Source organism: Ceratotherium simum, chromosome 22 (genome assembly GCF_057802395.1).
Source record: "Ceratotherium simum simum isolate JZ-2026a chromosome 22, ASM5780239v1, whole genome shotgun sequence".
NCBI classification, from domain to species: Eukaryota; Metazoa; Chordata; class Mammalia; order Perissodactyla; family Rhinocerotidae; genus Ceratotherium; species Ceratotherium simum.
In genome coordinates, this window is record NC_141921.1 from 36,518,408 (window position 1) to 36,544,749 (window position 26,342).

At 40.3% G+C, this 26,342-nt stretch overlaps 1 protein-coding gene across 8 annotated transcripts in view; it reads left to right on the forward strand.

Moving 5' to 3' along the window:
• Nucleotides 1-26,342, forward strand: part of UBR4 (ubiquitin protein ligase E3 component n-recognin 4) — a 134,403-nt gene that overhangs the window by 9,670 nt on the left and 98,391 nt on the right. For all 8 annotated transcript variants that reach the window (XM_087446698.1, XM_087446699.1, XM_087446697.1 and 5 more), the window contains exons 7-26: nucleotides 3-144; nucleotides 309-433; nucleotides 3,235-3,359; nucleotides 3,964-4,023; nucleotides 4,135-4,325; nucleotides 7,446-7,545; nucleotides 7,683-7,820; nucleotides 8,280-8,397; nucleotides 9,242-9,429; nucleotides 10,381-10,540; nucleotides 10,658-10,743; nucleotides 18,145-18,314; nucleotides 19,607-19,889; nucleotides 20,532-20,667; nucleotides 21,614-21,693; nucleotides 22,176-22,304; nucleotides 23,041-23,223; nucleotides 23,374-23,496; nucleotides 23,587-23,816; nucleotides 25,260-25,381. In XM_087446698.1, coding sequence (XP_087302824.1) covers nucleotides 3-144; nucleotides 309-433; nucleotides 3,235-3,359; nucleotides 3,964-4,023; nucleotides 4,135-4,325; nucleotides 7,446-7,545; nucleotides 7,683-7,820; nucleotides 8,280-8,397; nucleotides 9,242-9,429; nucleotides 10,381-10,540; nucleotides 10,658-10,743; nucleotides 18,145-18,314; nucleotides 19,607-19,889; nucleotides 20,532-20,667; nucleotides 21,614-21,693; nucleotides 22,176-22,304; nucleotides 23,041-23,223; nucleotides 23,374-23,496; nucleotides 23,587-23,816; nucleotides 25,260-25,381 — 2,889 coding nt within the window. The remainder of the gene's footprint in view (nucleotides 1-2; nucleotides 145-308; nucleotides 434-3,234; nucleotides 3,360-3,963; nucleotides 4,024-4,134; nucleotides 4,326-7,445; nucleotides 7,546-7,682; nucleotides 7,821-8,279; nucleotides 8,398-9,241; nucleotides 9,430-10,380; nucleotides 10,541-10,657; nucleotides 10,744-18,144; nucleotides 18,315-19,606; nucleotides 19,890-20,531; nucleotides 20,668-21,613; nucleotides 21,694-22,175; nucleotides 22,305-23,040; nucleotides 23,224-23,373; nucleotides 23,497-23,586; nucleotides 23,817-25,259; nucleotides 25,382-26,342) is intronic.

Sequence of the window (26,342 nt, forward strand, 5' to 3'; positions counted from 1 at the left end):
AGGTGGCTCAGAGAAGCTACTACGTGTGTGTTTGAACCTGCCATATTTCCTACGCTACATCAATCGGTTTCAAGATGCAGTGTCGGCCAATTCCTTCTTCATCATGCCTGCAACAGTAGCAGATGCCACTGCTGTTCGTAATGGGTGAGGTTCTTCAGGGTGCATATACTTGACATTCTAATACTGCTCTCTAAAAGAGATAAACTGGTTAGTTTTTATGGCATGTCAACTTTCTTTAACTGTCGGATAGTAGAAGCAAGTGATTCAAAGAGACACTTTTGTTAATCTTTTCCTCTGTTATGTTCCAGTTTTCATTCACTGGTGATTGATGTAACTATGGCATTGGATACCCTTTCTCTACCTGTGTTGGAACCTCTCAATCCTTCTCGTCTACAAGATGTGACAGTCCTCAGCCTAAGTTGTCTGTATGCAGGTGAGAAGTTACTATGTCGGGTCTCATTTTCTCAGTTAAGCACATGTATACTTTCAGGAAACCATGAGATATTTCTGAGTGCTCTACTTTCTTCCCCTTTACTTGGTCCCTTCCCTCGAGATTTACCTAATATCTAGGCTAAATGAAGTCTCTATAGGAATCTTGTAAATTGTCCTATTGTTCAACCGCTGGCATTGTCTTAAATGCATATTTGATTTCGTAGTATATGCAGATAATAAGTGTCTACTGGATGAAAAGCAAAATGCCCAGTACTGTTGGGATATTGAAATGAACAATGTGTAGTCCTCACCCTCAAGGATCCTACACCCGAGCAATGGAGAACAGACAGGACTACATAGTATGATATAAAACAGGAGATGATAAGGCAGTGAGAGAAGTATGGAATATTATCGGCACACAAAGAAGGGAGAGATTGAGTCTTGCTGTGGGAGCAGGTTTGGGGAAGGCTTCATGGAACAAGTGGTATCTGTTTATATTGATAAATATGACTAATGTTATTCTTCGTTCTACAAAATCCCCTTTCTTCCTGTTGATCACGCTGCCTTGGAAGTGGGTCCTGATAGCTGGTGTTTACTTTCTTTTAAGTTATTGTTACAGTGACTTTTTGACCCAATTCACTGATCCTTGGTTTTAAATTCCAAGAGTTACCATACCCCTGGTATGTCCTGGAAGGTATAATAATTTCCGAAGTTTACTTGGTTCTGCAAGTGAGGATTTGAATAGTCTTCGATACCTGGCCTTGGGAGCACCAAGAAATTGCTGAGATTGCTCATTTCCCTGCATTCTTTGAACAGCTTTATTTTGAACATCTATGTGCAGATAGGAGTATAAAGATAAAGGCGCTTTGGGGCCGGCCCAGTGGTGTAGTGGTTAAGTTTGCGTGCTCCGCTTTGGCAGCCCGGGGCTCTCGGGTTTGGATCCCGGGTGCGGACCCACGCACCGCTTATCAAGCCGTGCTATGGCGGCATCCTATATAAAGTAGAGGAAAATGGGCATGGATGTTAGCCCAGGGCTAACATCAGCCCAGTCTTCCTCAGCAAAAAGAGTAGGATAGGCAACGGATGTTAGCTCAGGGCTAATCGTCCTCACGCACACACAAAAAAGATAAAAGCACTTTCAACTGGGAAACGTAGTAGTCGTGAAGTTCTGTCGTCGTGTCTCATAGGGCAGATAGGATTTCAGCCTAGCTGTTTCCCTAGGCAGAGGCAAAAGCAGGACCAAAAGTATCCTAGAGTATGGGGGAGTGTACTGTGTAAGTGTGTGTATGTAAGTCTGTGTGTGATTAGTGGGTGTTACAGCAGCTGGAGGGAAAGGAGGACCCAATCCCAGAGGGGCTTAGAAATGTAGTCTCAGTTATTGGACCTATATCCTATAAGACAGCAGAGACCGTTAAAGATTTCGAAGTGTGTTGTGATCTGAGCTACATGTTAGGAAGAAGGTTCAAGCGGTAGTATGCAGGATATTTTGTGGGGAAATCTGGGAGGCAGAAGATCTGTTAGGAGGAGTTTGCAGTCATTCAGGAGAGACATTAAGGGCTTGGGCTGGTGCAGCAGCAGTAGGAGCAGAAGGTTAAGGGTGCACGTGAGGGTGCACTGTCTCCAAGCCTGTTTCCAGGTTTATTTCCTAGTCCTCTATCTCTGATCTCTGCATCTTTTAAATTTGGGGTTTAATTCCAATTTTCAGGGAATTTCTTGAATATCACGTGGATCTCTTAGTACTTAGTCAATAAGGATTAAAGATTCCTTAAAAATTCTTGGTTGGATTAAAGATCCCAGATATAGTTTTTTGAAATTTGGTCACTTGGGATTTGATTTAAAGAAAGGGATTTGACCTTAATGTCTTAGAGAAATACCAAGTGTAGGATTTTTTTCCCCATAATCTTAAAAAAAATTTTAAATTTAATAGATTTTATTTTTAAAGCAGTTTTAGTTTTACAGAAAAATTGAGCATGTTGTACAGAGTTTCCACATACCCTGTCTTCACAGTACAGTTTCCCTTATTAACATATTGCGTTAATGTGATACACTTGTTATAATTGATGAACCAATATTGGTACATTATTATTAACTGGAGTCCATAGTTTACATTAGGGTTCCCTCTTTGTGTTACACAGTTCTGTGGGTTTTGACAAATGCATAGTGTCATGTATTCATCATCACTGTATCATACAGAAGAGTTTCACTGCCCTAGAAATCCCCTATGCTCCTCCTAATAGACCTTCCCCCCATCCCTCCCCCTACCCCCAACCCCCCTAGAAACCACTGATCTTTTTACTGTTTCCATAGTTTTACCTTTTCCAGAATGTCATATAGTTAGAATCAACTATATAGTTGATTCTATATGTAGCCTTTTCAGATTGGCTTCTTTTGCTTAGAAAGTGCATTTAAGGTTCCTCCATGCCTTTTTGTGGCTTGATAGCTCATCTTTTTTTATTGCTGAATAATATTCCTTGTATGGATGTACCACAGTTTGTTTATTCATTCACCTATTGAAGGACGTCTTGATTTCTCCCATTTGTTGGCATTTATGAATAAGGCTACAGTAAATATCTGTGCAGGTTTTTGTGTGGATGGAAGTTTTCTACTCATTTGGTTAAACACCTAGGAGTGTGATTGCTGGATTGTATGGTAACACTATGTGTTAAGTCTTGCCCTTCTGGAGTTTACTGTCAGTCATCAAATCATGGACTTGCTTGTGGGTAGGTTGTGATTTTGTGTTTCAGTTTTGGTGGATTCTTGAGACTGTGCCATGATTGGAATCTGTGCATCTTTTTTTTGCAGGTGTGAGTGTGGCAACTTGCATGGCCATCCTTCATGTGGGGAGTGCCCAGCAGGTGCGGACAGGGTCCACGAGCTCCAAAGAGGAAGACTATGAGAGTGACGCAGCTACGATTGTCCAGAAATGTGTAAGCCAGGCCTCGGGGACGCGGGAGCCTTGACTGTTCCAGTGAGGGCCTGTGGCCCGCTCCACCTTCTTCCTTGGTGGAGAAAAGGATGTGGGGTACTCTCCGCACTCCTTCCCTCTGGGTAGTAGGTCTGAGAGGTAGGCATTCAACTTCTTTATTTGGTAGATTGGTTGGCTCTGCAGAAAATACTGCAACTTTCTGGTGGCAGTGGACCTCGTAAAAGATGAGTAATTCAATCAGCCAATATATTTGGGGGCTTACTATGTGTTGGTGTACTTTTAGTGGAGACAAGATTGTTTCAGAAAGTGTTAAGTGTACCAGACCAATAAGTGTGATGGAAAGTGATCTGATGTGGGCCTGGGTGTGCCGCTTTAGATTGGGTGGAGAGAACGCCTCTGGGAAGGTGACATTTGACCTGAATGAAAAACGAGAGTCGATGCCATGTGAAGATCAAGGAAAGTGTGATGGAATTATGTCATTGGAAAGGATCACTGAACTTGAGGATATTTAACTCTTCAAGCTAAGTTAATTTGGGTAGGATTTAGCATTTATAATGAAATAGGTCAGCTTGCTCAGGTTTTTGTGTCTGTTTGATATTGCACAGCTTGAAATCTATGACATGATTGGACAAGCAATCAGCACTTCCCGCCGGGCTGGTGGTGAGGTAAGAAACGTGTCCGCTATGTTCCTGTCCTACAGCCTCTAAGATGTGTTCCTGTCTTGTAGCTTATAAGATCCCTATGTTCATATTTCTCTTTTGTGCCTTTTCCAACAGCACTATCAGAACTTCCAATTGCTGGGTGCCTGGTGTTTGTTAAACAGCCTTTTCCTCATATTGAACCTCAGTCCTACTGCCTTGGCTGATAAGGGGAAAGAGAAAGACCCACTCGCTGCACTCCGTGTCAGAGACATCCTTTCTCGCACAAAAGAAGGAGTGGGCTCTCCTAAACTGGGGCCTGGAAAAGGGTATGTGTTTGCTTGATTGCTACTCACGTTTTCTTTCTCTGCCATTTTATATTGATGGGAGCCAGTGTAACTCCTCTCATCTCCACATTGATAGAAAAATTTACCTCCATACCCATCTGAATTTAACAACTAAGATGATGATCATAGTCTGCTACTCCACATCCTAGCTGTGTGATTTGGGGTAAATCACTCATTCTCTCTGATCTTGTTTCCTTATCTATAAGAGGGAGAAAATATCTGTGTAATATATATTTTAGCATTTTTATGAGGTTCAAATCAGAAAAAAATAGTGCTGTTTTGTAAAATGGGCTCGTTTGACTTGGAGTTGATTACTCACTTGCATGTTTAACCTGTAAAGTGAGGATCCTGCCAGGTCCTCCTGGCTTGCTTCTGGAAACATTTGCTGTTTTGAGGAAGTCTGGACAATAAGCCCTGCTTGCAAGGAAAGAAGTTAGAGATATGACTTCTGTGCTGTTCAAGGTTTTATTTCCTAAGCCCAGGCATTTCTGAATATCATTTATTCATTCAGTCCCTACCATGTCCTAGGCTCTAGGCAGGCATTGAAGATATAGCACTAATCAAAGCAGTGTTCTCACCTTTGTAGAGTTTATTTTCTGATTGGAGCAACAGTGAACAAATATGCTAATAAGTTCATGATAGATGATCATATATGAGTGTCATGAAGAAGAATAAGCCAGAGCAAGGGAATGGAGAGTGACGGGCCGTTACTTTGGTCAGGCTGGTCAGGAAAGGGCTCTGAAGGCAAGATGCAGAGAACATATGTGAAGTGACAGAATGAGCCATGCGAATGTTTGGGGTAGAATTGTTCAGGTTTTGAGGTAGAAGTATGATTGGCATTTTCTAGGATCAGCAAGGTCAGTGTGGCTAGAGTAAGAAATCAAGGAAGGAGAGTGGTGGAAAATTAGGTCAGAGAGGTAGGCTGGGCCCAGATCACCTAGGGCCAAGTGTAGTTGGTAGGTGTTAGAGGGTTTTCAACAGGAGAGTATTATGATCTGATTTATTAGTGATCTGAGAACCCAGCTGATATGTGGAGAATAGACTGCGGGGTCATAAGGAGGAGGGAGAACAGTTAGGAAGCTAATACAGTACTCCAAACGAGAGATGAAGGGGACTTGGAAATGGTGGTGGTGGTAAAGGCAGAGAGAGGAGGTCAGATTGGGATATGTTTTGAAGGTACAGCTGACAGGATTTGCTGAGAGCTTGGATGTCGAGTGTGAAAAATATGACATCAGAATTTTTGGCGTGAGCAACTGGGTTGTGTAACTTAACTGAGAGGGAACATCAGCTTAGGAGTAGATTGGGTGGCAGGAAGGGGAAAAAATAAAGAATTTAATCTTGGCCGTACCGAGTTTGAGATGACTGTCAGACCTGTTTGTGAGATGTTGAGTAGGCAGTTGGGTCTGTGAGTCTAGAGTTCAACGAGGAAGTCAAATTCTGGACCTCATTCAACACGTTAGTCACTGAGTATCTTCTCTGTCCCATGCTCTGTGCCAGTTCTAGAATGCTGTGATGAACAAAAAAATAGACACATTACCAAGAGACATGAAGTTGATATGCAAATATATATAAAATTTTATCTAAAGAGTATTATAATAGGGGCGTTTGACCTGGTCAGAAAAGTCAAGGCAGGCTTCCCTGAGGAAGTGTTAATTGAACTGAAATCTAAAATAGGCATCAGGATGGTAGGCAGTAGATACTAGGCAGAGTTGGGAGGCAAGTGAGTTCCAGAGAGAACAGTGGTTTGTGATTTTGTGAGTGTCTGTCTTCACTCTTGGCATTGTAAAGAGAAATGGGAGAAGGCCAAAAGGTATATCCTTAGAAGTAGCAGTTACATTTTAGAAATGGCTACTGGTGAGATTTAAAAAGAATATGAGTACATTGTATAAGTTTCAAAATATAAGAAAGGAAAAAAAATCATTGCGAATTGTACCACCCACATTGGTTAACATTCTTCCAGACATTTTTCTGTGCATGTATGTAAGAGATATGTTTACAAAAATAGGATAATTGTTTCAAAATACTGTAAACTTCTTTTCAGTGACACTTTCATAGATTCTATATAAGTTTTTAATGGCTGACGGTATTCCATTATATAAATATACCATTGTTAACTAATTACCTTATTGAACACTTATTTAGGTTGTTCCAGATTTCTTGTTTTGATAAACCATGTTTTCATAAACCTTCTAAAACATAAATCTTTGTGAAACTTATTTCATTATCCCCTTGCAGGAAATTCCTAGAAGTATAATTGTAAGGACAAAGGGCACACGTATTTAAAAATTTGAAATGTTTTGCCAAACTGCTCTAATTTGCATTCCTACCAGCTGTGTGTGCAAACGCCCGTTTCCCCAGGTTGTGTTGACAGTGGGCATCATTTGTCTTCATGTTCGCTACTCTTAGAGGAGGAAGATGTTATTATATTGCTCTTATTTGTATTTCTTTGATTCCTAGTGTGATTGTGGTCCTTTTCACATATTTATTGATCATCTGTGTTTCTTCTTTTGTAAACTGTCTATTTCCTTTGCCCCAGTTTTCTCTTCAGTGTTTGTCCTTTTTCTTACTGATTTACACTAGCTTATTGTATATTAGATATACTAACCCTTTGTCATATGGTCATTTGGACAGAAGGAAGAAGTTTTACTTAGATTTAATGTAAAACTTTGTTTTTATTCGCTTTGGTTTGTGCCCAGATACGCTATAGAATTTGATAATTTTTAACCTTTTTCTTCTCAAAAGAATGACTTTTAAAAAGTTCAACCAACATTTAAATGTCAGCATTTTCATATGCTCCAAAAGCTTTGAATTGATAGTTTAAATTCCAAAATTCCATGGATTTGGAAGAGTTTCTTCTAGTCCTAGAGTTCTCAACCTGAAGCCTATGAATCCTTAGGCAGTCTGTGGATGGGCTTCAGGGAGATTGTGAGCTTCTGAGATTATATGCAGGTTTTGTGTGTTGGTGCAATTCTTTTTCTCTGGGGAATGGCCCATAGATTCTGAAAGGGTCTGGGACCCCAAAATGGCAAGATCCACTGTTTCCAAGGTTGTAATTTGTTTTAAGTTATCTTAAGGTTTGTGTTTTCCTTTTTCTTTGTCTAGGCATCAGGGATTTGGGGTGCTCTCAGTAATATTGGCAAACCATGCTGTCAAGCTGTTAACATCTCTCTTTCAAGACCTGCAGGTGGAGGCTCTGCACAAGGTGAGGGGGTTGTACTCCAGGAACCAGCATATTGATTGCTGGGTCCACTTCTGGGCAAGCTCGGTGAGCCATCAGATCAGGTTGTTATTTCCTGCTGAGTTGTATCACTAGTTCTCTTTTGATGTTGTTGCCTTCAGGGTTGGGAGACTGACGGTCCCCCGGCAGTCCTGAGCATTATGGCCCAGAGCACCTCCATACAGAGGATTCAACGGCTGATTGACTCTGTCCCACTGACGAACCTGCTGTTGACTTTACTCTCAACTTCCTACAGAAAGGTGGGTGGGGTCATGCCATTAATAATTTGGAAGATCTTCTTATATAATATAACCTTCTCAAAATGAATAAGACTGTACACTGTGACCTTTATAAACCCAAAATTCGTGTTTTGAAGATGAGAGGAATATTTAAATGGTACCAAACATTTGAATCACTTCTTGATTACCAGCCTTATGATGCATATCGCTACTTGGTGATTTGTGACAGTTGGCTTGCCGAAGCAAACAGAGGACACTATGGAAACTTTCCTTTTTCAATTCTTGTCCATATCTCTGGTTTTGGAATCCTTTTGTAGGATAAAGTGATGAGAGTCCTGAGGGGAGCTATTAGGAGAACTACTTCTTGGATTTAGAATAAAGAATAAGACATGGAGAAAACTTTTTATGTGGTGAGTGAGATGAAGTAGGATGGCTCTGTTTTTCGATCATCAATTATAAAAAATCGCGCTGTGTTCCTAGGCATGTGTCCTGCAGCGTCAGAGGAAGGGCTCCATGAGCAGCGATGCCAGCGCCTCTACTGACTCAAACACCTACTACGAGGATGATTTCAGCAGCACGGAGGAGGACAGCAGCCAAGGTAGAGGCCTCTCTTCTCTCTTCCAGAAGAGAAGCTACAGAGTATGACAGGAAGTCTCCCCACAGGTCCCTTTGGTTCCCTGTTTACCATTTCCTTTCTCCTGGCTAGCCTGGGTCTTGCTTTCCTGTGCATGCAAAGGTGGCATGTTATTTAAGAGTAAGTTGAGCTGTTGAAGACCAAATGATAGAAACTACTATACTTTTCATTCCTTTCCCTCCAAAATCAACATACAGCTCGGTTGTTCATATTTCTTTTTGTGTCGACCCATTTTGTGAACTCTTCCCTGAGCTTTCCAGGTGAAACTCACAAGGTCATGTGTGAGGTGTTTGGTTTGGCTTCTGTCGTAGATTTGTGGCTTGGGGAAGCACAGGGAGAGCAACTCCACACTCTCTTGTAGTGAACAATGGGCAAAACTAGCATTCCCTCCTGCCATAGTTTGGAGAGAGACTGAATAAGAGAAATATCTCAGATTCTTTATAATCAAGTTTGTGGGAACAATGTACAGTATTGTCAAAGGTACACTTCTTGGGGTTTACAATTGATAGATAAGTAAAAATTTGCTCTTGAAAATGTTTGGCTTGTTGCCAGTAAAATAAAGTGAGGTTATTTCTCTTCTTTCATTGGGCTCCTTTAAAAAATATGTTTTATTGAGGTATAATTTAAATACAATAAAATGCTCTCATTTTATGTATACAATTAGATGAGCTTTGACAAATTCTGCAATCACATAATTACCACTACAATCAAGATATCTTTATGTTCCTTTTGACTTGGGCCCTTTTACAAAGCAGATGTACTAAAATTTAAAAAAACATTTTTGTTACTTTTCTCTTCCTCTGTTCAGATGATGACAGTGAGCCTATTTTGGGGCAATGGTTTGAGGAGACCATCTCCCCCAGTAAAGAGAAAGTGGCACCTCCGCCTCCTCCTCCGCCCCCTCCGTTGGAGAGCTCTCCTCGTGTTAAAAGCCCCAGTAAGCAGGCGCCTGGTGACAAGGGCAACATTTTGGCTAGTCGCAAAGATCCTGAGCTGGTAAGAGTGGATTTCTGAGGTTTAGGGGACAGAGAAATGGGGAGGAGTGTGAAAAACAAATCATTTGAACTAAAACATTTTTGAAGGTTGGATAACTGTAATGTTTCAAGATATTTTTACTTAGGACTTAAGTGTATCGATTATGTTTGATTAAATAACTTGTATTCCTGGTATTGTTTCTCTGATTCATGGTTAATGACATAGACTTTGGAGTTAGACACAAGTGAGTTTGAATCCTACTTCTACTACTTATTGGCTTTGTGACTTTGGGCAAGAATCTGAACTTTTCTGAGCCTCAGTTTTGTCTTCTATTGTATGGGAGTACTTGTACCTGCCTCTAAGAGTATTGTGAAGAATTAGAGTCAGCATAGGTCTGGTACATCATAAATACTTGCTATTTGTTCAACCAATATTTATTGATTACATACTATGTGTCAACCCATATTCTGAAGCCATATCAGTAAACAAGTCAGATAGAATCCTTGGTTTCATACAGGTTAGTCTAGTCAAGGATGTGGGCATAAAACATTTACACAATAATTCAATTTAATTTTAATAGAGAAAGAAAGAGCTGGGAGTTCTATATGTATATAATGATAATATAGACTTTAGAATTGAATATATCAATAATGTCCTAGAGCTAGACAAATACAGGACCTTAGAGGAAAGAAAGAAATGAGGCAGTCTATTTGGAAATCCTCTCTCTTCATACAGTATTTTGTGAAGTCTGCTGTATTAAGCCAGCACACCATTTTGTATAACTGGTAGAATTACACGGGAAAGACTGTCATAATTAAACTGAGTCCCACTGTACGTGATTTAAAATCGAATTCTTTAATTCATTGTGTTTATTGCATGAGACCTGTGGGCATATTTTATTTCCTACTTGTATTTAGGGTTTGTAGGAACTCTGGGCTTATGAACCTGAGACGAGCCTTTTTGTCTTTTCAGTTCTTAGGTCTGGCTTCCAGCATTTTGAACTTCATCACCTCTTCCATGCTGAACTCGCGGAACAATTTTATCCGAAACTATCTGAGTGTCTCTCTTTCAGAACACCATATGGCCACCCTGGCCAGTATCATTAAGGAGGTGGACAAAGATGGACTCAAGGGTCGGTAGATAGGATATGAGCCTGGTGGATGTTTGCTAGTGGGGTTTGGCTGTTGGCAGGGTGGTGTGATGCATCAAGTTGCTGCTTCTGTAACTGGTTTTCCCACTTGTCTTCAAGGTTCATCAGATGAAGAGTTTGCCGCTGCTCTCTATCACTTCAACCACTCGCTGGTAACTTCTGACCTCCAGTCACCTAACCTGCAGGTTTGTGTGCACTGTGACTTTAGGCCAAGAGCTGTCGACATCCGCTCTCAGCAGGCACCGTTGTTCCTGTTGCTAAGGAACACAGTTTGTCATGGAATCCCCTCACTGGAAAGAGTGTTGAGAGGTTATTCTGTTATGTCCCTCTGCTTTAATTAGGATCATTTCAAGAAAAAGAAAGTGTGTCCTTTATCCCTAAGTCACTCAGTAAGCTTAAAGAAAAGGAAAAACTATGAAAACAAATAACTCCTGATGACTATCCTAGTAGAAAAGTGGACAAAATAGACAAGAAGGCAATTTATTAAAAAAGAAATATAAGTGGCCAACAAACTTAGGAAATGTTCACCATCATTAGTAATCTAAGAAATACAAGTTAAAATGTGTGTTTTAAAGAATCAAGCAAATTACAGGAGATAGATGTTCTTATATACTCTCCTGCTTGTAAACCCACCACCAAAATAAAGTCTAGGATCTTGATTGTGGTCTTCTAAATCTTACAGTTTTTCTCTCCTAACTGAAGTAGCTGACATCTTGAATCTTAAATCTCAAATTCCTTGTTTCCTTAGTTTCATATATATATTTTTTGCATTTTTCTTAAATTTTAAAATTATTTGATTGTTTTTAGCTTTATAGCAAATGACATCACGCTCTATGTAATCTTTTTAGGTTTTCTGTTTTCACTTGATAACGTTTACTACTGTGTTGCCAAGATTCATCTGTATTGTTGCATATTTCTCTAGTCCTTATTTTGACTGCTATTTGATGTTCCATCATGTTTGTGACTATACCAGTTTATTCATCTCTCCTCTGCTCCCACTGATGGACACTTGGGTTTTGTCCAGTGTTACTGCTATTCCAGGTGTTGCTGTGATCTTTTTTGTACGTGTCCCCTGTTATACAAGTGCTTCTCTGGTGACTATGACCAGGAGTGGAACTGACGGGTGATAGAGTGTGTGACCTCAAGCAGATCATGCCAAACTCTGAGGTAGCTGCTCCACCTTTTGCTTCCGTCAGTGGCATCAGAGACACATGGATTCACGTTCTCTCCAGCATTTGCCAGTGTCACATTTTGATGATAACTTTCTTAACGGGGTCAAAGTTGGTGGTTCTCAATCTCTAGTGTACATGAGGACCCCTGGGGAGTTTGTTAAAAATGTAGATTCCTAGTTACTACAGCACTCCCCTCCCCCAGCAGAATTTAATTTGGTAGATCTCCAGATTTGCCCCAAGACTGTTTTGAAAAATTTTTTGGTACTCTTCAGTGGATTCTCAGAATCCTAAGACACAATTCAAGGGCTTGCACTTACCCCCACAGGGACAAAATCCGGGAAACTATTTCAGGAGGTTAAAATTGATTCTCATAATCTCAAGCTATTTGAGAAATTCTTTAAAATTCTTTTTGTTGTTTAAAAAGATAATTATAAAACCTATTTATACGTATTTACTATTACATGAATTTTTTTTGGCAGGAAAGGGAATATAAATTGAGTAGAAAGTTGTTGACCTACCTAAGATGAAGAGAAGGAAATGCTTTAGTTAGTATATTGCTTGCAGTACCTTCTCATACTGTATAGGATTACGGTGTCCTGCCCAAGTTATCAGCTCTTTGCCCAGATCTGCGTTTATTAGGGAAGTTCCAAAGTTCATAAACTTGGCCTTTTCCTGTCTAAACTTGTCCAAATAATGGGGAAGAAATATTTTTCTCTAGAGAATAGGAGTTCTTAAGATTTCCTATAATGATGTTGCCCTCTTAGCATTTTAAAAATAATTACAGACCTTGCGTGGACATGCAGACTGGCTGCCCATCACTACTGACGTTATGTAGAGGAAATCCTCAAACCCCCTTTTCATTCCATCTCCAAACAAGGGGCTTTAAATTCTTCCCCCACATTTGACTGCTGTGATGGAAGAAATGAAGGATAGTCAGTGTAATCTTTGTTGTTAGTGCTGTCGAGTTGATCCCGACACCTAGCGCCCCTGGGTACAGTAGAGCGAAACCCTGCCCGGTCTTTTCGCACCATCCTCTCACCTCCCGGTGCTGTATCAGACAAGCTCCGCTGCTATTCATGGGGATTTCATGGCCAATTTTTTCGGAAGTGAGTGGCCAGGTCCTTTTTCCTACTCTGTCTTAGTCTGGGAGCTTTGTTGAAACCTGTCCACCATGGACCCTGCTGTTACTTGAAATGCCTGTGGTGTAGCTTTCAGCATCACAGCAACATGCAGCTGCCACAGTATGACAACTGACAGATTGGTAATGTGGTTCCCTGACTGGGAAACAAACCTGGGCTGCAGCAGTGCGAGTGCCTAATCTTAACCACGAGACCACCAAGGCTAGTTAGTGTAATCTGACTATCTGCTGTTGAGTTCCCTTACCTTGGATATTGTTTCTTTGGAGTAATATACAAAGCCACTTTACCCAAGGTGCCTGACTTATGTTGCAAGACACACACAGTGTCCTCTAAGGGAGGTTAATAAAATGTACCCCAGTCTGTGAAAGTAAACAAATAAAAGTTATGTCTTAAGAATTGTCTTCAACTGTCAAGGCAATAAAGAACTATGGTTTTGAGTTAGTAAAACTATTCTCTATTAGAGAAGAAATTGAAACTTACTTATTGATGACTTATGAACATCTTGGGAAGAGGACTTTGTGCTGAAAGGTTGTAGGAGAAGTTGTGCTTGGTTGGCATGGCCCCTCAATTTTTTCTTTCAAATTTGTCTAATAAAGCAGTCTACTAAGATGATTTGTGTCTTCTGAAGCCAAATGAGAAAGCAGGCTTTTGTCTGGTTTTCCATTGGCGTTCTGCTCCATTGGCCATCAGTGAGTAACTCAGTCTCTGGCCCCGCTTCCTTCTCTGGGCGTCGGGGCTGAATGTTCTAGCCCTTTTTTTTTTTTTTTTAAAGATTTTATTTATTTTATTTTTTCCCCCCAAAACCCCAGTAGATAGTTGTATGTCATAGCTGCACATCCTTCTAGTTGCTGTATGTGGGACTCGGCCTCAGGATGGACGGAGAAGTGGTGCCTCGATGCGCACCCGGGATCCGAACCCGGGCCACCAGCATTGCAGCGCGCGCACTTAACCACCAAGCCACAGGGCCGGCCCATCTAGCCCTTTAATCACATGGTTGGTTCCTCTGGCAGCCAGCCCCCATCCTGAAGCTAACTATGGCCCACCAAGAGTCACCTCGTTAGCATAAACTGAGGTGTTAATGAAAGGGGCTTATAACAAAAGATGCACCTCTCACCCATCACTCAAGAAGTTACAGGAGTTTTAAGAGCTGTGTGCCAGGAATGGGACAAAGACAAGATGTGTAGTTCTTATTATGTCAAAATATCATGTATTATATTATATATACACTAATATACCCATTAATGTATAATGGGTATGGGTACAGAGTTTCGGTTGGGGAAGATAAAAAAGAGCTGGAGGTGGATGGTGGTGATGGTTGCACAATGTGTATGTATTTAATGCCATAGAACTGTACACTTAAAAAGGTAAAAATGGTAAATTTTATGTTATTTTATCACAAAAAAAAGTAAAAAAAAAAAAGTACCTGCCATATGGTACTAGTACCTGTTAAACATTAGCTGCTGTCTTTATTATTTTTTTACTATTATTCTTATTTAATATTATTGTATTTATTATTATATTTAATATTACATATAAAATTATAATAATATTACTACTACAGTGGTCTGGGTTCATTCAGTAAGTATTCATTGAGCACTTACTATGTGCCAAGAAATAAAGGTACTGAAGAAATAAAGATGACTTGAATTAGTGTGGGATCATGAGAAAAGGGGGAGATATGGTGTAGGTAAAGGCCTATCGTAGAAATCATAGGAAGTTATCTAAATGGGGTGAAGGACATGGAGAGGAAGGAGTCTAAGATATTGCCTGGGTCTAAAATGCAAATGAAACTAGAGGGATGCTGTTGTCTTTAATAGAAATCGGGAAGTCAGGAAGGAGAGTTGGTTTGGAGGTAGAAGGAGCGGTATTGAATGCTCAGTTGGCTCACTCCTAGGTTTAAGTCAGCTCAGAGATTGTATTTACTCTTGGAGCACTTATTTATTTCACATTTACTCAGAATGAGCCTTTGGATTCTTTAGGTACACGAGGCACAATTTGCTGTTTTCTCTCTGTTTTTAAAAACAAGTCAGTGTCAGCTTACCAACACAACTTTCTTTTAGTCACTTATGGTAGGCCAGCCTTGAAGCCTTCGTGCAGTCTAGAAAATTGTGTAGCCGAGTGTGAGGCTCTCCATTAAGGAAGGAGTAAGCTAAAGGCAGTTAGCAGAGCCATTACCTATGTGATTATATCACTTCCTTTGTCAGTATGTAGCCCTTTTAGTCAAATGAGAAAAACCATTGTGTATTTTTGTATACAAGAATTGTATACAAGAATTTTGTATTCAAGAATTATATGCAAGAATTGTACATTGTATATTATTAATGTTTTCAGTTTAAATAAACAGTCACCGTTACAACTATTGAAAAAAAGCATTTTAAATATGATGAAATTTTGAGGTGCTAGTAGGATGAAGACGTCTAAAAAATAGTTGGAGATGTGAGTCTGAAAAGTTAGACTCACATTTAAAACTCTAAAAAAGAGTTAAAAAACTGAGATTGATAATACAGCTTTGGGAATTATCCGCCAAGAGGCAGTTGTTGAAGTAATGAGGAACAGTGAGATGGACGGAGGATAGCGAGAGGGGTGAAGGCTGGAGCCGGAGCTGCAGGAAGGCCGATGTTAAAGGGGTGGAGGAGGGGGACTTGGAGGGGAGGAGGGAATGGTGTCGGCCAGGGTTGTGCTGCTGTGCTGTGGCTCGGGCTTCCTTCTTAGAAGTCAGTTCCTCTTACTTAAGCTAATAAGAGTTGCAGTGACAGGGAAAAGCCAGATGTATGAGGGATGTTAGCTCATTTCTTACAGTGCTGAGGCCTAAAACAACTGACCTAAGACAGACAAAAAAACACTTTACTTAAAAAAATATTGTATAAATAACATTATAAGGAATATATGTTAACTGTAATCCTTCCACTAAATTCATGATTTTAATTTTCCATGTTTCCTTCTAGTACCTATCTATATAGATAGTTGCATAGTTTTATAGTTATAATCAGAACATCAAAACATCTCTTGGTTTCTGCTTTTTCAAATTTTACTATTTTGTGTGTGTGTGTGTGTGTGTATACACACATATATAACTTTTTTTTTGCTGAGGAAGATTCACCCTGAGCTAACATCTGTTGCCAATCTTCCTCTTTTTGCTTGAAGAAGATTTGCCCTGAGCTAACATCTATGCCGGTCTTCCTCTGTGTTGTATGTGGGTCGCTGCCGCAGCATGGCCACCAATGTGGGGTGTAGGTCCATGCCCGGGAACCGAACCCAGGCTGCCAAAGTGGGGTGCACCAAACCTAACCACTAGGCTGTGGGGCCAACCCCTATGTATAACATTTGTACGTTTACCTTGGTCTTTATAGTTGCCACCATTATGGCTGCATGTCCCTTGATTTGAACACTTAGATTTTTTTTTTATTACAGTAGGGCTACAGTTAATATTTTTGATATAGCTCAGGCATGTTTATTTTTTTGAATTGTTTCCGTGAGTCAGGAATTGAGAAGTCGTTTTGGGGTATGGTGAGCATAGTGATTAAGAATGTAGGTTTTAGGGGCTGGCCGCATGGACTAGTGGTTAAGTTCGGCACACTCCACTTTGGCAGCCTGGGTTCGGTTCCCAGGTGTGGACTTAACACCACTCGTTGCAGCCAAGCTGTGGCGGCGACCCACGTACAGAATGGACGAAGATTGGTGCAGATGTTAGCTCAGGGTGAATCTTCCTCAGCAAAAAAAAAAAAAAAAAAAGAATGTAGGTTTTAGAGATAAATCTGACTTCAACACTTGGTCATCTTGTGGCTTTGGTTGTGTTCACCTTAAACCATTCTGAGCTCCATTTCCCTCATCAGTAAAATGGAGCACATACCCACCTAACGTTACAGCTCTGAGCATTGAGTGTGACGGTGTATGTACAGCACTTAGGCTGTGCTAACAGCCCAAAACAGGTGAACTACTCTTGATAGGTGTGACATTTTGAATAATTATTTCCAAGGAATGGAGTCCTCTAGGATGTTTTATAAGAATATAATTTAATTTGGCAGACTTAGAAATTTATTCTATATCCTGAGGTAATCATGATTTGTGTGTTCTGAAGCCAAATGAGAAAGCAAGCTTTTGTCTGGTTTTCCACTGGCATCCTGTTCAGTTTGTGTGTGTGTTTGAGAAGATAAGTTGCAGCTTAGGTAACTGAGCTGAAAGTAAAGCTCATTTGAGAGACATGCTACAACTGAAGGGAAAGACAACCCCGATTAGTTCTAGATGCCTTGACATCTTATAGGCAAAATTCCTCTGCTAATACTGTTGATACAAGTTGTTAGACCTACACATTATTGGATCTCCACCTTTTGAATGTTATTTGTAGCACGTAACTGATTATGAAAGAAAAACGGTTAGCTGTTACACTTGTTCAAAAAGTTTTCTTTTGAAGGCACAGACTTTTCATGTTCTATCCATTTGGTAAATTATTCTGATTCTGCCGTCTCAGTGCATTTCTCTTTTCTCAGGACCCCATTTCTGACACTAAGTAACTATTGGTGTTAATGGGGTTAGGTTGGTAATTTTTCCTTTATATTTTTCTCATTTTTGAATGAAATGATCTTTCTCCAAACCACTTCTAAATCTGATTTTCTTGTCCTCCTTTCTTTAAAATACAATGGTCCCCTCTTATCTGTGGTATTGTTTTCCAGGGTTTCAGTTACCTATGGTCAACCGCAGTCTGAAAATATTAAATGGAAAATTCCAGAAATAAACAATTCATAAATTTTAAATCATGTGCTGTTCTGAGTAGCTTGATGAAATTTTGAGCTGTCTTGTTCCATCCCACCCAGGATGTGAATCATCCTTTGACTATGGTATCCACGCTATATACACTACCTGCCTGTTAGTCACTTAGTAGCCGTCTCGGTTATCAGATGGACTGTCATGGTGTCGTAGTGCTTGTGTTCAAGGAGCCCTTATTTTACTTCATAATGGCCCCAAAGCGCAAGAGTAGTGATGCTGGCAATTTGAATATAGCAAAGAAAAGTTATTGTTGTTAATCTCTTACTGTGCCTAATCTATAAATTAAACTTTATCGTAGGTATGTATGTATAGGAAAAAAGAGTATGTATAGGATTTGGTATTATCTGTGATTTCAGGCATCCACGGAGGGTCTTGGGACCTATCCCCCCTAGATAAGGGGGGACTGTTGTATTCTTTTCGGTATTAAAAAGTAACGTTAGTGAGCATTAGTAACCTTTTGGCCTCATTCCCTCCTTTTTCCTAATGGTCTCTTGTCTGTCTTTCATGTCAGAACACACTGTTGCAGCAGCTGGGCATCGCTCCTTTTTCTGAGGGCCCCTGGCCCTTGTACATTCACCCCCAAAGCCTCTCTGTACTTTCACGCCTCTTGCTCATCTGGCAGCATAAAGCCGGCGCTCAAGGTGATCCCGATGTACCGGAATGCCTTAAAGTTTGGGACAGGTAAGATACCTCCAAGAGAAGCCCTGTGGAGAAGGTTATTTACTTCTTAAAATTTGTTTGCCTTCTTTGTAGTTACTCTGGGGCTCTGAGACGGTACTCTGCCGATCGTGTTTAGAGTGGCGAGGGTGGAGGAGTGTGTTTCTGATGCGGGGAGCTTGGGGAAGATGTACTGTGTAAAACACAGAAGTTCATAAGCTCTGGTCTGGAAACAGAATCTTCCTTTAGTACATGGGGGATTTGGTTGCAATTATGAGATAGAATCTGAATCCTGAATGTAACCACTTTTATCCTGACCTGGTTTTTTGAAAGAGGGAGAGCAGGGAAGCCAACTCTGTCTTTGGTTATTTTGCTTTCAACATAAAACCATTTAGAGTGACTTGCAGTCTTTTTTGGACAACTTTTAAAGAATTTTTTTACTTGAGGGAAGCTCAGATTAATCATCTAAATCCTCTTTAGATGGACGTATATTTGCCATTTTTGTTTACATGGTTAGGAGTCTTCAAAGCAGGTTGTTTTCCTAAAAGGCTTTGCTTTTCTCTTCCCTATTCTCTGATCAAATAGCTCTAATGCTGGATTTGAGAAATCATAAACCCCCTTGAATGCCAAAGACCCAGTATATTTTTCCTGGTGGAATCTTGCAAAAAAGCCAGGAGGTGGAGGGTGGGATGTGGTGAGGCAAACCCTTATTAAAACACAAATCTCTTTCCTAATAGCCAAAGGCAGTGGGAACAGTTGGCTACTTCATTCCTTTTTTGCATAAAAGCTCTTCTGACAAGTTCTCTGAGAAGTATAATTTCTTTTTTATTGCTTTCTAGTGCACCGAGTTATTTTTAAATAAAATCGTGCAGTGATTTTCACCTGCAGTGTAAATTCTCAAAACAAGAATTAAACTGTAGAATCAAAAGTATAGGGAAAAGTAATTGAATTATTTCTACCTGCTCAGGTTTATTAATTAAGAAAAAAAAAATCACCTTTTGGGGAGCTTGCAGTTCTTTCCATTGTCAGAAATGGCAGGGTGGGTGGTAACACTACTGTGGCCACAGTGGACATTGCTAAAGGGTTCTTGGAAATGTTTTTGTGGCCAGATTTGGCTTTCTTTGTAGCCCAGGTTTAGTTTTTATCTTCTCTTTACATGCAGATTTTTGTCTTTAATTTAATTTGTCCTTAATTTCCTTAATTTATCTTAATGCCTGGGTTTAAGAAGTTTAACTCTTCTAGTACTTGACATTGTAACTCTTGGGGAATGTTTTGCCTTTTTCCCACCAGACATATTCTCCTTTTCTCTGTGGTAGGTTTTTGTCGACAATGAAACAGAATGCTCTGCAAGGGGTGGTGCCCAATGAGACAGAAGATTTGAATATAGAACACCTGCAGTTACTCCTTCTCATTTTCCACAACTTCACTGAGAAAGGCCGGCGGGCCATATTGACCCTTTTCGTGCAGCTCATCCAGGAGTTGAGTGCGAACATGGATGCCCAGATGCGTTCTGTGCCTCTCATCCTGGCTCGTCTCCTTTTGATCTTTGATTATCTGCTTCATCAGTACTCCAAAGCCCCTGTGTATCTGTTTGAACAGGTACAGATGAACAGATTCTCTTTGCTTTACTAGCTGCCATTGAGTTACCATGATCAAAACCAAAATGACCTGCTCACTTTAGGTTTTAGCTATTCATTGTGGTCGGTTTGAGTCTTTAGGAAGTCTTTAGGTCTTTAGGAAGACCACCTGGACTTGTGTATGTGCATTCACACTTAATGTTTAGCCAGAAGTGATGATGTAGATTACTTGATTTGTTGCGTTTGTTAAAATTAGATTATAGGCTCTGTTCACAGATGTCCTCCTTTGAATTACCCAGCTTTGCCTTTGTCTAGCGTAGTGCCCTGAGCATCGTCCCTCAATGAGCATTTGTTAGTGGTCGAATGGTGGTAGAATGGCAAATTTTATGGATTAGTAAATTCTCTTGTTGTAGGGATCCAAAATGAAGATGGGAGGGCCATTTAAGGATTATTATAGTCAGCATTTTGTAAAATGTTTCCTTGAGCACTATTCTATACTCTAGCAAAAAGATACTTCCCAAAACAAGTCACAGAAAAATCTAAAATTTTATTTTGGTTTGTGAGTTTCCCAAACTTTGATATGCCAATCAGTTATCATGCCTGGAGTTAGAAGCAGAATGGTGACTGTGTATCTTTCTTAATTTGAGTTTTTGTGTTTTAAAAGGTGCAGCATAATCTGCTAAGTCCTCCTTTTGGGTGGGCAAGTGGATCCCAGGACAGCAGCGGCCGCCGGGCGACCACCCCTCTCTATCATGGGTTCAAAGAAGTAGAAGAAAACTGGTCTAAGCATTTTTCATCAGGTCAGAAGGAAGCTGTGAATAAGAAACTGATTCTCATTGGCGGGATTGAATTTGGAGCTTGGAGACTCGTCAAGGATCTTTGGTCATTTGGTTTCGTTTACTCCTTATGGGTGGCAAATACCTACAGATTCAAAACATTTTCAGAATTAGACTCTCACATATCCCACATTTATTTAAAAACAAAAAAACATTGGGACAAGAATTAGGAATCCTTGTGGCCTGCTGTGGAGTGTAGTATATGGATTCCTGGCACTCTGAGTGATTAAATTTAAGTTTTCCTTATGGATGTGGTTCTAACCCACAGGCTGAATTTCCTTTGGGGTCATGGTGGTATACTGTTCAGAAAATAATGGGAGCCATGACATGCTCTCCAGGGGTTCTCATATAGCAGTTGTCCGTTCTTTTGATGAGGTGCCACTTGTGTTCATTTTCAGTGTGTGTTTACTCTCATTCTGAGCATTGTTAGGTGTTAAGTGTATTTTGTGGAAACTTTCATCAAGCCTTAGTATGAATTTACTGTCATTGGGATCTCTTACTAGTTAGTCCCTTTGATATTGGGGAACCAGCATTGAAGTTTAACATAGTCAGTCTAATGATACAATTTTGGTGATTAACTTGATGATTGTAGAGTTCCTTAGTTAACTCCTAGAGCAGTGGTTCTCAATTGGGGACGATTGTGCCCCCCACCCCCAAAGAAGACGTTGGCACTGTCTGGAGACATGTTTGGTTGTCACAACTGGGAGAATGGGTAGAAGCCGGGATGGTGCTAAACATCCTGTAGAGCACAGGACAGCCTCCCTCAGTAAGGAATGACCCGGCCCAAAATGTCAGCGGTGCCGAGGTTGGGAAACCCTGTTCCAAAGTGTTTTCTTAGATGTGACATTTTATACTTATTAAACAGAGTTGAGAATGAAACCATCCTGTTACTAAGCACATTGTTTTTCAGATGCTGTCCCACAACCCAGATTCTACTGTGTCCTGTCCCCAGAAGCCTCAGAAGATGATTTGAACCGACTTGATTCTGTGGTACCAGGAATTTTAAAATCTCATTTTACATTTGGGTCAGATGGTTTTCTCCAAAATCAGTCTGTCAGGGGGAAAGGGAAAGACTTACTTTTTGTAAAGAGGGAGTTTGGTCTGTATTAGGATTTGAGCTCATTCTAAAAGGAAAATACTATTTTTGAAATTTATTTGCTGGGCTCCACTGTTGCTGTAGGGTGCGTCCTTCCTAGTGTTTGGCACCTCTGACACACTGTTCCAGAAGACTGTTTCTGTTAGTATTTTCATGGACATAGTTGCCTCATTCTAAAGCCTGCACTTGTGTGCTCACAATAGCCCATAAACTTAGAAGATTCCCTGAGTGGGAATCTTGCTGCAGTGAGAAATTAATAACTATAGTTTGAATGAGCTGTTTTGTCAATCATGAGGTTAAGTGATGGTGTATGGGTAGTCGGAAAAAATATTTCAAAAAATAAGAAAAAATGATTGTCTTTCTTTTTTGATGTTAGGCATGTGATGTTCTTTTCTCCAAGCTTGTCAAATATGATGAGCTTTACACTGCACTGACATCCCTGCTTGCAGCTGGATCCCAGCTTGATACAGTCAGGAGAAAGGAAAACAAGAATGTAACAGCACTGGTAAGACCATGGAAGCCTGGGCTCATTATGAAGAGTTTAGGATGTGTTTGATAATTGGGTAGCAGTTCTATCAGAAGTTTCCTTCTGGGATCTAATCAGTTTATTAAATATCAATTTGTAAAACTGACTGAAACTTGAGTATTTCTGTGTAGTTTGGGAGGTGGTGTTCACCTTAGAGACAATTTTATCATTTTTGCATGTTTTTTGTTAGCTTTGAGAGAATTATAACTTTGAGAGTTAATGGCCACCTAAGTACTGTATCTCCTGTGAGTGCTGGTTGATGGGTGATATTGAAAGCCTCACACTTTGGTCCCATGAGCTTTTTCTTTGGTCCCATGAATGTGTCTCTGTTCTTCTAGAAGCCATAATAGCAATTCAAGTTGCAGAAAGGGCCAGCTGATTGTGGGCCTGCGGAGGAGAATGTCCTGCCCTCTTGGTTACTTGGTAAATTATTAGGAAGGCAAAGTTGTCTTAGAACAGCTGTTTTGGTCTGTGAAATATGCGGAATATGGAGCAAATCATTTATTTGTGTGTTTTACCATTTCTGCTTTATTGTTAGGTATATTCTCTAGAAAGACCTGGAGAGCAGACTTGAGAGGCAAATCTAAGTTGAAAATCAGGACTCCACACAATTCTGCTTTAAAAGTTGTATTTGGAACAGTTTCTACTGTTAGGGAGATCTTGTGGCAGTACCAAATGCTACTACCTCTGTGACAGCACTTTCTGCTTCTTCCAGGAAGCCTGTGCCCTTCAATATTACTTCTTGATACTGTGGAGGATCCTAGGAATTTTGCCGCCATCAAAGTCTTATATGAACCAGCTGGCCATGAACTCGCCTGAGATGAGTGAATGTGACATCTTACACACTCTGCGGTGGTCTTCCCGCCTCCGGATCAGCTCCTATGTCAACTGGATAAAGGTACCACAGTGTAACACAGAACTTGCTGCTAAGGGATAGCTAAAGCCGACAGGCTCTGTACTTCTGGGAACTTTTTAATGTAAGGGTAATGAAAGTTTTAGACTCTGTCTCTATTGATCCTCCCAAACACTTTTCTTACTGTCCAAATAGGATCACCTTATCAAGCAGGGAATGAAGGCTGAACATGCTGGTTCTCTCCTAGAACTGGCATCCACCAAGTGCAGCTCAGTGAAATACGATGTTGAAATTGTAGAGGAATACTTTGCTCGACAGGTATGTTAGTTTTGGATCCATAATGACAGAACTTGGGTTCTGCCACAGCCTTTTGCCACAACTAATTAATATCCTTGGGTATTTTTAAAGATCTCGTCATTCTGTAGCATCGACTGTACCACCATCTTGCAACTCCATGAAATTCCTAGTCTTCAGTCCATCTACACCCTTGATGCTGCTATCTCGAAGGTCCAGGTCTCTTTGGATGAACATTTTTCTAAGATGGCTGCGGAGACTGATCCTCATAAGTCATCTGAGATCACCAAGAACCTGCTTCCAGCCACGCTACAACTCATTGACACCTATGCATCCTTCACTAGGTGTGACGGGCTGCCTGCCCAGGATGTCGGAAATGGGAAATTTGGATCTTTGGGTAGTTTATTTTCTTTAGGATCCTGAAAATTCCTGCAATTGAACTTTGTAGTTCTAAGTACTGATCACTCTGCAGGTCCCCGGTGAAGCAGAATTTCACATTTTTTCCTTTTTATCAGCTTAGGGTTTTTGTTTTTCCTTTTTTCCCTTGCTATAATGTTTTCTTCCCTAATACGAAGGAGTGCCTGATGAGGGAATTTTCAGATAGTTCAGGGAGAGTCAACAGGAAGTTTAATTTCTATAAATCTTTAAATATTTTCTAGCATTTTACTTGTAGGATACAAAGAAAGTTAATGTAATTTTCCAAATACTGTCATTTCTGTTATTTGCTAAGATGAAGCTCTTTAAGTGCTCTTTAAATTTCATGGTATGTAGTTGGAGAAAAGAAATTTCTTAATGAATTATAGAGTATTTAGAAATCTAGATCCAGCCCTTTCTATAGCAAACATTGCAAATTGCACACCCTGTAGACTTGTTTTGTTTGTTCTGTGTGATTTGTTTACGTATTTTAGATCATTTTCAGTGTATAAAAATTGGGAGTTTATTAACAAATCAAGATTTCTGGCTTTTACGTTGGAAGAACTGGCAAAACTAGGCCCGACTTCCCACATGACAGTGACAAACTGGAGCTGAGGAGTGGCTCCCCCTTTTAGCATTCTCACTGGGCCCCTTTAAGCTCTTTCTCTTGTCCCTGTAGAATTTCACTGTTCACCTCCTGTTCTATGGGGCTTTTATGCTGAGAGGGACTTAGATCATTGTAAAACTTAACTAACATCTTTTAGTGTGAATACCTTGCAGTAGAGAAAGGACTATTGGTTGAGTCAAAATTGTTGAACAAATATGAGCAATAAACGTAAATAACAAATATGAGTGCTTGCTATTTGCCAAGTACTTTTCTAGGTCCTGGGGGTATAGCATTAGCAAGGCTGACCAAGTTGCTGCCTTCTGAGAGCTTATAGGCTCTAATCTGACCCATTAGGCCAACACTTTCTAAACTGAACTGTGAATAGATGGTCTGGGCAAGTGAGTTTGGGAAGTGCTGGATGAATAAAATTAAGCAGTTTTTACAGTGCTTCTCAGAACCTTTAATATATGCATTGCCAACCTTCTGAGGCCAGGAGGGGAGAGGGTAATTATAGTATTCACTGTTGCCTAAAGTAATTTGTCCTGGAGTTGTGTTTTGGGAGCATTCCAGAGGATGAGATATTCTTTGGGAAACAATTACCCATTGGAATTTTTATGAGACCAGAAAGGGGCAGGTACAATCAACTACATTTAATAGATTAAGAAACTGAGATACAGGTTTTTCAATTTGTCTAGGGTTAGTTTCTCCTAACTATGATGGGAGTAGACTGCTTTAGCTTTCACGTATCCCTCTATTTTTTCTTCAGAGCATATTTGCTACAGAACTTGAATGAAGATGGATCCACTGAAAAACCTTCCCAGGAGAAGTTGCATGGCTTTGCTGCTGTTTTGGCTATTGGTTCTAGTAGATGTAAGGCGAACACTCTGGGTGAGTGAATGTGCTTTTGAATAATACTGTCACTACTAGTATACTAGTATTGCTACTTCTCTCCCTCTCTACCTGTCTACTGGCATTTACCATTTACTGGGACCTTTCTGTGTGTCAGACATTGACATAGGTTTTTCTGTTTTGATCTTCACAATAATCCTGTGAGGTAAGTGTTGTTATTATCCCCTTTCACTCATTACAAAGCTGAGGCTTAGAGAACTTCTCTCTGCCCCAAATCCTATGTCTTGCAAGTAAGTGGTGGAGCTAGGATCCAAACCAAGATCATTTGGTTCTGAAGCATTAGACTGTTTTCCTTTGTTCTACTTTTCATTTATAGAGATTAGGAAGACTAACAAGCTCCCGCTTCATGCTTGGGAAAACCTCTTCCCCATGTGAGGAATGATCTGGTAGAACTTTAGGATGGGGAATCAAAAGGACTTGAGCAGGATTGGAGTTAAGTGCGATAGTTACCCTTTAAAATATACAGCCATTTGTATTTTCCTGAATTTCAAGCTTTAAATCTCCTTTTAGGGCCGGCCCTGTGGCTTAGCGGTTAAGTGCGTGGGCTCCGCTGCTGGCGGCCCGGGTTCGGATCCCGGGCGCGCACCGACGCACCGCTTCTCCGGCTATGCTGAGGCCACGTCCCACATACAGCAACTAGAAGGATGTGCAGCTATGGCATACAACTATCTACTGGGGCTTTGGGGGGAAAAATAAATAAATAAAAATTATAAAAAAAATAAAATAAAAAATAAATCTCCTTTTAGTGTTCGGTTAGTCTCACTTTTAGAAATGAAATTCCACTACTTCATTGAATGCTGTTCTTAATGTGCATTAATGATCCCTGCCCTCAAGATTTGTCTTAAGGAGAAAAGAAATCAAAGTGATACCTTTTCATAGAAGGTGTCATAGAGGTTTAATAGTGCTTTTAGCCTGACTTGTAATGACTTGCCCTCACTTT